A 13,352-nucleotide genomic window follows, 5' to 3' on the forward strand; every position below is an offset into this window, starting at 1 on the left:
CACTTGACCAAATACATTCCTACCTTGACCCTAACCCCATTACAACCCTTAAAAGACCTCTTGATATGTGTATTTGTGCATTAAATTTTTGTTGATTGATAGAAAAAGAGCAAGCCTTAAAAAGCAAGGTTAGTAGAGAATTGACAGAATCGAACCTTAAATACTTGAGTGATTAGAGTGTATACACTTCCGGTGAGGGTTCGATGCTCGATTCTTTTTTCCCGGCTTTCACGAGCTTTCTTCTCGCAAGTCTACTTGTACTTAATTTTATGATTTGAATTAGTGAGATCCAGTTCATATTTGTTCTTGAAAGATTTATTTACTTTTAACCAAGTAGGTAAAAGCATTTTGCATGTAGTTGCATTCATATACATAGGTTGCATTTTATAAATTCAACCATCCCTCTTCACTCTTTTGGTTCTCTTGAGCTTAGCATGAGGACATGCTAATGTTTAAGTGTGGGATATTGATAAACCACTATTTTATGGTTTATTTTGTATTGAATTGAGTGAATTTTATCTATTATTCTCACACTTATGCATATAATTCGCATGTTTTACATTTTCCCTCCTAATTTTGTGCTATGGTTGAAAACATACTTCTTTGGCCTTAAATTTGCTAATTTAATCCTCTCTTAATATCATTTGATGCCGTGATATGTGTGTTCAGTGTTTTCAGGTTTTATAGGGCATGAATGGCTTAGAGGATGGAAAGGAAGCATGCAAAAGTGGAAGGAACACAAATAATTGATGTTTTGAGAAGCTAGAGGCGACGCGTACGCGTGGATGATGCATACGCGTGACTAGGGATTTGTTCAGCGACGCGTACGCGTGACGAGCGTCACGTGCTGTAATTTACAGAAAATGCTGGGGGCAATTTCTGGGCTGCTTGGACCCAGTTTCAGGCCCGAAAATATTGATTAGCGGCTGCAGAGTGGAGCTGGAAGGGGGAATCATTCACTTTTCATTTTTTTTACACTTTTAGGGTTTAGATGTAGAATTTTAGAGAGAGAGACTCTTTGCTCACTCATGGTTTAGGGTTTCTTCTTTCAAATTCTCTTTAGGTTCAGGTTCAATCTTACTTTAATTTAGTTTTCTTTTACTTTTATTTGTTCTAGCACTTTAGTTACCTACTTCCCTTATTGATTCCTTTATTTTGCTAATTTAGTTTATGAGTTCATGTGTTACTCTCAATTTTTATTAATGCAATTTATGTTTCATGTTTCTTATTGTTCAATTGCTTGTTATGGTTATTTCTTTGCTTTGGTTAGTCTTAGAATTTCCTATGTCTTGTCAATTTTCTATGCTTTTATTTTGTGCCTTCCAAGTGTTTAATAAAATGCTTGGTTGGATTTTAAATTAGATTTTTATATTCTTAGCTTGGATTGAGTAATTTGAAGACTCTTGAATTGTCAATGTCTCTTGTTAGTTGGTGATTGAAAGTTGCTAACTGGCTTGAGCTTCACTAACTCTAGTCTTTGATTAGGACTTGTGAACTCAAGTTGATTTGCTCACTTGACTTTCCTTCAATTGTTAGAGATTAACTAAGTGAGAGCAATTTGCAATTACCATCACAATTGACAATGGTAATGAGGATTGGAATTCCGCTTCTCAACCCTTGCTAGGACTTTTCTTAATTGTTAGTTTATTATCTTGTTATTTACAGTCCTTGCTTATTAAACTCAAAACCTAAAAAGATACTTTTTCATAACCAATAATAAAATACACTTCCCTGTAATTCCTTGAGAGACGACCCGACGTTTAAATACTTCGGTTAATTTTATTGGGTTTGCTTAAGTGACAAACAATTTAAATTGAGGTTTAATTATCGGTTTAGAACTATACTTGCAACGCGATAATTTTTGTAAAAATATTTACCGAAATTTTTTCTCCGTCACGAATATAGATATATAACATACGTAAATACCACTAGTCGCGACTTTCGAAGTTTAGGCCGGCTATGGTACAGTATAAAAGTAGTTGACTATAATATCTCCTAATCTCTCCCAAATGATACATAAAGGCCTCTATAGGGAAGTTCCAAAGGAGATCAATACAAAATATAAGTTTTTCAAAATAAAGGATGTAGATATTATAAGCAAAATATAAAGTAGGGAATAGGAAGGTCTTCACCATCTCTCAGATGAATCATAGCTCGATGCTGAGCACCTGGACCTGCATCTGAAAAATAAGAGATATATATACGGAATGAAAACCCCCAGCCCATGGGATCTCAGTATAGTAAAAGTGCCAAATAAATACAATACAATATAATAGAAACTCACTAAGCATCCTAAACTTCCTTTATTCATTTATTCATCTTAGGTTTTCAATAATCCATGAATTAGGCAATTGTTCTAGGGGATACTAAGTCTAGTCAACTCCTCACCTTTCCCTTCCTTCCAAACCTCTTAAGACTCAGTTCCGAACAAAACCATAGCCAGTACATTTGAACATAGGGCTTAAATGTCAATTATCTCATTCTCTACCTGGAGCAAGTGAAATCACTTCACTGCGTCTACCTAGGGAGCTCAAGTTACCTTATTCAATAATCATCATTTTAAATTAAGCATCTTATTATTTCATTTCAACAAGAATAGCCCTCAGCGTCAACCGACACTAGCATGAGGAACCTCTCAGTTGTACTTACACAAATAATGCAAACAAGTAATACACAAGTATAGCACGTAAAGCAAGTAGCATTTAGTCATATAAGATATACAATTAGGCAAAAGATACAATTAAGCAAACCCAAACAAATCAAACATATGCAGATGATGCATGTCTGTCCTACTGGCCATGAGCTCACGTGTCGGTTACTTGCCAGAACCCGACACATCCGGTAGCTAACCCGGACATTGTCCTCTCTACTGTTTACTCGCTATATAGCATAGCCTCGCAGGATGAGTGTCCTGTACATCTCACAAAGTTAACACTTTGTATATCTCACATGGTGAGTGTCCTGTGCACCTCGCAGACAGAGGAAAATCTCGCAGGGTTGAGTGCCTACAATCCTCGCAGAGTTAAGTTCTCTGTGCACCTCGCAGGCAGCAGAGCTTGTATTTCTTGCAAGGTTAGTATCCTGTCATATCATCGTATAACCATTCACAATTTCACCATCACTTTTATGATCTCGCAGGCAGAACAACCTGTATATCTTCTTAAATTCATTATTCGTCTCGCAGGGTGTGTACCCTATACATCTCACAGGCTTTAAACTTGTATCTCTTTATTTATAACCGCAATAACTAGGGGAAATCCTCAATCTCAACTCATCTATTCATCCCGGGATATAGTGCCCGTCACACTTCTCAAACCTCATCTCATTAGAACCTCCACTTATGTCATTCTCATCATAATTTCAACCCATACTTAGTGCGTTCATCATAAGTTCAAGCCACATTTAGTTCCCTTTCACTTCAATTCATTAACTCACACTTTAGGTCTTATTCTTAGCTCTTCTACACTTAATTTTACCCGCTCTAGAATCTTATCGACGTTTATAAAGGTTTGGGAGGTCAAAAGAATGGTTAAAAATCATAAAAACACATTTTTTCCAAATTCTGAGAAGTGTGCGTATGCATACGTGTGGTGTGCGTACACACAGGCTAAAATCTTGAGATCTGCGTACGCATGCAAAGGTACGCATGATGTGAAAATTTAGTAAGTCGCGTACGCATGCATAGTGTCGCGTACGCAGAGGCACTTGGCAGAGGCCAATGCCCGCGTACGCATGTCAAGGCCGCATACGCATGCATATCAGAAAACAAAAAATCTATGTGGCAGAAATCAGTTTTTCAGTCCAATTTTTAAAATTTCATAACTTTTTTCAAAAAATTCTTTTTTCAACCATTCTTGAACCGTTGGAAAGATTGTTAAATGACCTTTCATAAAAATCTAGTTTCGATGAGTTCCCAACTTCGAGGACCGAGTTACGGACTGGCGAAGTTGGCCAAAAATCAATTTTTACCTAAAATTAGAATTTACCAATTTTTCCAAGGTTTACAAGCCAAAACAGCTTTTCAATAATCAAATTGAACACAAACAAGCCACATTTACATATTTATACTCAACCAATTCCAGATCGGAGCACGTGGTGGCTAGCCACTGCTTTCACCCAAGAAAACTCGTATCTCAAATAGTGGAAGTGCAACATTCACATTCATTCAATAAGCATATATGCAATCATACTCAGCCATAATTCAATAATAACTTAGCCATTCAGCTCATAATACAATCCATAACCAGCCACAATTTATTAACAATTATGGCCCTTCAGCTCATGGCATATACAGCACTTCCGCCATCATCCTCCGCATCTCATACAATTATCTTTAATCATCACTCATCATAAATTCTTCCCTTACTTCATCCACACGTTACCACATTTCCTAGCTTTTTGTCATCACTAGGCATACTGTAAGGATATAGGACATAAAGGGTGAGAATGGAGACTTAGAAGTCTGAAATTCGGCTTTAAAAAAACTCAAAAATCAGTTTTTGGTGAAAACAGGGTCATGCATACGCATCGCCCATGCGCACGCTTGGAAAGCGAAAAAGTAGAGTGACGCGTGAGAGTCACCCATGCGCACGCATGGGAAGCAGAGAGGTAGAGTGACGCGTGCGCGTCAGTCACACGTACGCGTGGGTGTGTTTTGTGCTCTTTGCACAAAACCGGCACAATACCATCACAACTCTCTGGATTTTCGACTGGGCATCTGCATCAATACAGTGATGCGTACGCATTGGCCAGGTGCACACGTGGGGGAGTAAAAATTGAGGGTGATGCGTGCGCGTGGGAGTACGATTTACCAAAAATTTTACTAAGTTTAAAAAGCTGCAGAATTACATTTTCATACCACAAACTTCCGACGGGCATAACGTTTTCGTTTCAAATCATTTTCCATCCGTTCTTCGAACGGCATAAACATCTCGGATCCAACTTTATTTCTAAATAAGTTTGACACAAATCGGGGATCCGAAAACCAATTTGTGCTCCGTCAAAGTAGGCCAAAAACCACAATTTCATACAAATCCACAAAATTCCATTTTCAAAACAAACCAATTTCAACCCCTTTAAAAACAACCAAAAATCAACCTCAAGCCTCCTCAACTCATATGTTAACAATTTTGTTAAATTCGCAATTGATAAACCACTATTTTATGGTTTATCTTGTACTAAATTGAGTGGTTTTTATCAAGTCTTTGCACGCTTATTCAAACAATTTGCATGATTTTACAATTCCTTCCTAGTTTTGTTCTATAATTGAAAACTTGCTTCCTAAGCCTCTAAATTATATATTTTTAATCCTCCTTTATAGCATTCGATGCCGTGATCCGTGCGTTAAGTGTTTTCAGGCTATATAGGGTAGGAATGGCTTAGAGGATGGAGAGGAAACTTGCAAAAAATGGATGGAGCACAAGAAATAAAGGAGATAACCAGTGAGCATCGACGCACATGCATGGCTCACGCGTGCGCGTGACTTGGAGCTTTCCACAGCGACGCGTGCACGTACCTGACGCGTACGCGTGATAAACAAGATTGCACAGCGACGTGTGCGTGTACCTGACACGTACGCGTGACACGCGAAGAAGACCATTGACGCGTACGCGTAGTCACGCGTACGCGTAGTCACGCGTACGCGTGACGTGTGCCACGTGCAGAAAATGCAAAAGACACTGGGGGCGATTTTGGGCTGAGTTTGGACCCAGTTTTCGGCCCAAAAACACATACTAGAGCCAGGGGACAAGCAGAGACTCAACACATTCTCATTCGCATACTTTTTAGTTTTAGATCTGAATCTTAGAGAAAAACACTACGTCCTCTAGGTTTTCTTCACATTCATAGTTTTAGAGTTTTATGCTTTTGATTGGGATACTGAGAAGAGTTACTACCTCCGTTGAAGTTTTCATTATTCTAGTTTGTTTCCTTATTTCTTTACTCTTTTAAATCACCTATTAACCCTATTCAGATATGGATGTTTATGGTTTTGGAATTCATTAATGCAAAGAACTATTTTTACCTATAATTAATTTTCAGTTATTATTTTATTTAGTTCATCATGTCTTCTTTTTATTCCCTTTATATATCTGTGAAAGTGATATTCATGTCAATGGAGTAGACTCCCAACTTGACTTGGGAGGTGATTAAAAGGAGACCCTTGAGTTGGAATACTCAAGTGTAATTGGGAACTGGAAGTTGTTGGCTGGCTCTCTAGTCACTAACGCTAATCCTTCCATAGGAGAGGACTAGGACTTGTGAATAAGAGTTAGCTCAATTACTTGACTTTCCTTTATTCGGTAAAGGTTAACTAAGTAAAAATAACAACCTTTTACTATTACACTTGGGAAAGTTTAACAAGGATAGAACTTCCAATTAATCTTCTCCTGGTCAAGGCTTTTTATTTTAATTATATAAATTCTCTTGATAATTTTCATTGCTTTAATTTACAATCATTTATGTTTTTCTATTCTCCAACTCTTAAAATTTCTCAAAAAATCCCTGACCAATAAATTGCACTCATCTGTCAACTCGTTGGGAGACGATCTAGGATTTCCACTCCCAATATTTTATTATCAATTTATGACAATTCTTTCTAAATTGATAAGCGGAATTTTTGTCGATTAAGAACTGTACTTGCAACGCTATTTTCTCTATAAATTCTTAATCGGCAATTTTCTGCACGTTAATTTTTGGCGCCGTTGCTGGAGAGTTGCAACAGTGTGCTAAATTATTGGTTTGTGTAAATATTTTTAATTTTACATATTTGCATCTTTTATTTTATTTTATTACCATGAGCTGTATGTTTCTTTCATTGAATGACGCGTTCACTACCTGATTCGAGCTTAGCCGCGTTTGATCCTGAAATTAAAAGAACTATTTCACGTATTAGGCGTGCTCAGTGTCGGTTAGCCTCTGAGAGTGGTGAAGTGGTTACTACCAATTCACCAGTCTTCTCTGAGAGCGAATCTGAAGCGCCATTTGAGGAAGAAACAAGCTCCTCTTCTACTGATTCTGTTGATTTACATGCAGGTAATATGGCGGAGCCTAGAAGGATTACTCTCCAAGAAGCAGGAGCTCCAGACTTTACACTGCAATCGTATCAAGTGCGTCACCCAAATCTGGCTGCAGATTTTGAACTAAAGACTGCACTAATCAACTTACTACCCAAGTTTTATGCCTTACCTGCTCAAGAGCCTATCAAGCACCTCAGGGATTTTCAGACAGCCTGCTCAACTACTAGGCATCATGGTGCAGATGAGACTACTATTTGGCTATATGCCTTTCTGATTTCTCCTAAGGGAAAGGCAAGGGAGTGGTTCTACACTCAACCTGAAGCAGTCGTTACCAATTGGGATCTGCTCAAAAGGGAGTTCCTGGAAAAATACTTTCCAGCTGAAGTTACAAAGAGACTAAAGAAGAAAATTTCCTGCATTATCCGAGGTGAGTCAGAGACTCTTTACGAGTATTGGGAAAGCTTCAGGAATCTCCTAGACTCATGTCCCCACCACAAGATTGACCAGTTGGTGTTTTAGCTATTTCACACAAGGCATGAAGCCTCAAGACAAGACTACACTAGATGCTGCGAGTAATGGATCTCTGAAGAAGTACAAGACGGTGACAGAAGCGTGGCAACTGATCACCGATCTAGCTGAGTCTACCCGAAATGTCAGGCATAGGAACAACCATCCCAAGGCTATTGCGGAGGTTTCCTCTAGTAGTGAGACTGCTGCTCTCACACAGACTCTGAGAGAGATGACCAACATACTGAAGCAGCTATAGCTGAATCAACAACAACCTCAGTCTCCCCCACAACAACAATGTCAACAGTTGGTTCCTCAGAGAGTGTGCGGAATATGTGCCTAATATACTCATTATACTGATGAGTGCCTCCAGCTCCAATAAGAAGACAACACCTTGACAGCTACCCATAATTTCTATGACCGCCCGAATCAAGGATACTATCAACAAGGCGGAAATTATAACCAAGGTGGGAACTACAATTAAGGTTGGCCAACCAAGGCTGTAGAGACAACTCCAACCAGGGATGGAGAGATAGTTCCAACCAAGGATGGAGGGATAACTACAATCGAGGAGGCAGAGACAACGGTGGAAATTAGAGGTGGAACAATAATAACAACAGACAGCAGAACCAAAACCAGCCTTACCGAGCACCTCACCAAAGGCAATCCCAAGCACCTCAGAACAACCAACAGCAGGCCCCTCAAATCACTTAGACCCCTTCTTCTTCTAATGATGAGATACTTCGTACTATTGCGCAAGGACAACAAGACATTCAGAATACAGTACAATTAACTCTTCCATAACTGGTCTTAGCTCCACCATACAAGCTCTCATCTCCCAGATGGAATCATTCATTACCCCCAACAATCAACCTTCAAGCTCCAGTGCACTTCCTTCTCAACCCTTACCTAACCCAAAGGGTGGAATTAATGCCATTACTTTGAGGTCCGGAACCACACTGCAAGAGAGGAGTCATGAGGAGCCAAGCTCAAAGGAAGACATTCAGGTTGATGACATTGTTGAGGTAGAGGATGTTGAAGAAGAGGAGGAAGTACAAGACATGGTTGAAGAAGAAGTAGCTCAACCAAGGGATGGGACACCAAAAGATGATCAAGTTACAAGAGAAGCGATTCCTATTCCCTTCCCACACCTTGCTAGGAAACCCAAGAAGCAGATGGAGCTCGACCCCAAGATGGTGGAGATCTTCAAAAAGGTTTAGGTAACCATTCCCCTTTTTGATGCCATTCGCCAGGTACCTAAATATGCAAAGTTTCTAAAAGATTTATGCATGAATAAAGATAAAATATAGGATTTAGAAACTATTCCTCTAGGTAGCTCTATTTATGCTTTAATGGGTGATATACCGGAAAAATGTAGTGATCCGGGTCCATGCATAGTTACTATTACTATAGAGGGTGTAAAATTTTCTGATTGCATGTGTGACTTAGGCGCGTATGTGAGTATTATGCCATTATCTTTATATGATGCTTTGAGACTCCCTCCTTTAAAAAGGTCGGCAACACATTTTATTTTGGTAGATAAAAGTATAATATCAGTGGTAGGAATTGCTGAGGACGTGCTAGTGAGCATTAAGGGGCTCACATTCCTAATTGACTTCTACATCTTGGAGATGCCTGATGAACGAATTTTTGCTAGTAAAGAATTCACAATAAATTTCCGTTGCAAGTATAGTTTCTAAACCAACAATAATCCTTTCATACAAAAATTTGGTTGTCACTAAAACAAACCAAATAAAATTAAACCGAAGTATTTAAACCTCGGGTCGTCTCTCAAGGAATTGTAGGGAGGTGTAGTTATTATTGGTTGTGGAAAAGTATCTTTTTGTGTTTTTGAAATAACAAACAAATAATTAAAATGGCAAGAAATTAAATTAATAACTAAGGAAACTCTTGGCAAGGTATGAAAATTAGAAGTCCTATCCTAGTTATCCTTATCAATTGTGATGAGAATTGTCCATTGCTCCCACTTAGTTAACCTCTAACTATGAAGGAAAGTCAAGTGGATAAATCAATTTGATTCCTCAAGTCCAAGTCAACTCCCAAGGAAAGACTAGCCTTAGAGGAATCCAAATCAACCAGCAAATTTCAATTATCAATCAACAAAGGAGTTTGATAACTCAAGAGTCTCCAATTATTCAACCAAAGCCAAAAGGAGAGAAATCTACACTAAAATCCAACCAAATATTATATCAAACACTTGGAAGGCACAACATAAAAATATAGAAAACTAGCAAGGAATATTAAATCCAAACAACCAATTGCAAACATCAATGACTCAAATATAATAGAAGAAGCAATAAATATGAAATACCTCAAATTGCATTAAATGGAAAATCAAATCTTACATGGGAATTCATAAACTAAAATAGCAACATAAAGTAATCAACAAAAGAAATTTAATAAACTAGAATACTAGAACAAATAAGAGTAGAAGAAAAACTAAATTAAAAGAACATTGAACCTGAAATTGAGAAGAAATAAACCTAAAAATCCTAAAACCTAGAGAGAGGAGAGAGCCTCTCTCTCTAGAAACTACATCTAAAACCTAAAATGATCTCAATAAAAGTTGTGTGAATGAATGTTGTATGAATGAATGATTGATTCCCCCACTCTGCAGCCTCTAATATGTGTTTTTCGGGCTTGAAACTGGGCCAAAAATAGCCCAGAAATCACTCCCTGCGCTTTCTGCAATTTCTGCACGTGGCGGATGTCACGCGTACGTGTCGCTTGGCAAAAATCTTTATCACGCATACGCGTTTCCCATGCGTACGCGTCGCTACCAGCTTCTCAAAACTTCATTTTCTCACGTTCCTTCCTCTTTTGCATGCTTCCTTTCCATCCTCTAAGTCATTCCTGCCCTATAAAGCCTGAAAACACTTATCACACAGGTCACAGCATCAAATGGTAATAAAAGGTAATTAAAATTGACAGTTTAAAGGCCCATGAAACATGTTTTCAACTATATCACTGAATTAGGAAGGATTTGTAAAAGCATGCAAATTATATGAATAAGTGAGCAAAGAATTGATAAAAATCACTTAAATTAGCACAAGATAAACTATAAAATAGTGGTTTATCAATCTCCCCAAACTTAAACATTAGCATAGCCTCAAGCTAAGCTCAAGAGAACCAAAAGAGTGAAAGCAGAATGGTAGAACTTATGCAATGCAACCTATTTAGATGTGAGCTACCTACATGCATCATGCTATTCTAATTACTATCTATCTATGTATATATAAGCATACACATGGTCAAATTGAGTCAAATTTCCAAGAAATCATATATGCACAATCAAGGGCTAAATCATATCAAACACATTCACAATTGAGTTGAGTTAATCAAAAGAGTTCACAAACTTGCAAGACAAGCACTGATCAAATATAGACATATGAAAATGAGCCACGGAACCCTCACTGGATTTGTATGTGCACTCTAATCACTCAAGTGTTTGAGGTTATTCACTCTACTCTCCTCTAGTCATGCTTTCTAAACCTTTGTTCTTCATCTAACCAATCAACAAATATTTAGTGTACCAATGCAAACATCATGAGGTCTTTTCAAGGTTGTAATGGGGCTAAGGTAAGGGTGAGGATATATGTATGGCCAAGTGAGCTATAATATGAATCTTTGACTAACCTAAACTTTCACCCAACATACACACTCTCTATGTACTTCTAAAATCGTGCCTAGCTACCCAAAATTCCCACTTTTACATCACATACTCATGTATCAAATTTTTCTTTAATTTCACCACATATGCATTGATCTTTTATTAAACTTAATATTGGGGTAATTTTGCTCCCTATTTATTTATTTATTTTTGCTGTAAAAAAAAGTTTTTTTTTTAGCATGAAAGAAAATATAACATTTCAATGCATATGGTTTTTCTGGTCTCATATGAGTAGGCACCCAAATTCTCAATATTTAGATAAAGTAGAAACACGACACATTCCCATTAACCCAGGTTTCCCACAATTCCCCACACTTAGTTAACATACTATCTTAAGCTAACCAAAGATTCAAATCAGGTAATTAATTATTTTTTCGCTTAAGGCTAGTGATGTGGTAAAATATAGAACAAATGGGGATTAAAAGGCTCAAAGTGGCAAACAAAGGTAATTGAAATGGTAGGCTATTTGGGATAAGTGAGCTAATAACAAATGATGGCATCAATCACATATAAGCATGAATATACTAAATAGTGGACATATAGAATGGAACAAAGTAAAGATTACAATCATAGAGACGAAACACACAAGAATAAAGATCATGATTAATTAGTGTAATCATGTAATTAAACTCAAAAACTCACGGGTTGTGTGTTCTTGGCTCAAGCCCATATTCCAACTATATATATATATCATGCAAGTTACAAAAGATTTTAACTCAAATCAATGTGAATTTTAAATGCCTTTTCTAAGAAAAAGATACATTCCTTGAAAATTTCATCAATTGACCAACATTTATTATTATTATTATTATTATATATATATATATATATATATATATATATATATATAGAAAATGAGATGTTGTGATTATGAAAATCTAAAAGTTTTTAGTTTATCCCTATAATCAAATCAATTTCTCATATGCTAAAAGGGTAAACTAAGCTCAATTATCCACATTTTTCTATATCACAACTAACAGACTAAAAGTGCAATTCAAGCTAAATATCTAAGATATATACAAGCCCAAAGTGCAAAATGTAACAACGTAAAAATAAACAGAAGTACAATAAAATAGAAATGTGCAAGTACTAAAAGAAAAAAAATAAAGCAAAATACAAAGTAAAGAAAAATAGGATAAAAGTCTGAAATGGTTCACCAAAATATAATCCGCCGAAGACGACGACCTCCCCAGTCTTATATCATAGCATCATCCTCGATGCTCTAGTCAAGCCGGGTGTGAAGGGTCATCGCCTACTGAAGGGTGTGCTGCTGGCTCTGTCGGCGGTGGTTGTGCAGGTGCCTGAGGCTCTGCAGGCTGCTCAGGCTGAGTCACCTCGTGCTATGCCTGCTGCTGGTCCTCCTCCTGTGCATCCTCCTCCTGCTCATCCTCCTCCTCCTCAGAGTGCTCCGAGGGTGTGTCAGGCTCGAAGGGGATATCAGTACATCCAGTAGTCACAATCAGCTTCAGATGTGAATAGCGTCGCTTGTTGCGACGCTCCAACTGCTCATAACACCACTGATTGCAGCGTTCCATCTGATCAAGGCGCTCAAAGAGGTGGTGCACAAGATGGTAGACTGGCTGGGAAGCGGATGATGGTGCTGCGGAAGCAGGTGTTGCTGCAGGTGCTGAAGGTGCTGCTGAGGATGTGGCTGCATCAGTGGAGGTGGTAATAGCAGGTAGTCTGTGGCCTAGAGGTCTGAACCGCTTGCCGTGCGGAATAACCTTCTTGCAGTCGACAATCGGTGGTCTCTCATCCTCTAGCTCCCAAGGCACCTCAGCCCGACGAGCCATCTGGGTGATCAGATAAAGAAACGGCAGGGTGCGTCCAACATGAACTCTAGCCATGTACTTTCTGATGAACTGTGGAAGGTATAGTTCCTTTCCTTCCATAACGCACCAAATAAGGATGATCATGGCAGTTGGCACTTCTGACTCGTGAGTACTAGGCATAACATAATTACTCGGTATCTGTTGCCACAGCCTAGCCTCATCATTGAGATAGATAATCTTTATACCCCGTGGAGTTAACTTTGACTTTCCCATAGCCCATGGAACATTACAATCAATGGCTATGGTCCGCCTGACAACCTCCCAGTCAAAACTCATGAATTGAATAGACTCCTCGACCTTCTGATA

The 13,352-nt window shown here is 38.2% G+C and overlaps 1 protein-coding gene across 1 annotated transcript; it reads right to left on the reverse strand.

Annotated features, from left to right (window-relative positions):
• Positions 1-12,554: 12,554 nt before the first annotated feature.
• LOC148578195 (uncharacterized) lies at positions 12,555-13,106 on the reverse strand. Its single transcript, XM_088502981.1, has one exon. The coding sequence runs from the start codon at positions 13,104-13,106 to the stop codon at positions 12,555-12,557; it is 552 nt and encodes a 183-aa protein (XP_088359107.1).
• Positions 13,107-13,352: the final 246 nt, after the last annotated feature.

The sequence above is a fragment of the Arachis ipaensis genome, chromosome B1, assembly GCF_059453495.1.
Source record: "Arachis ipaensis isolate K30076 ecotype BB chromosome B1, ASM5945349v1, whole genome shotgun sequence".
NCBI lineage: Eukaryota > Viridiplantae > Streptophyta > Magnoliopsida > Fabales > Fabaceae > Arachis > Arachis ipaensis.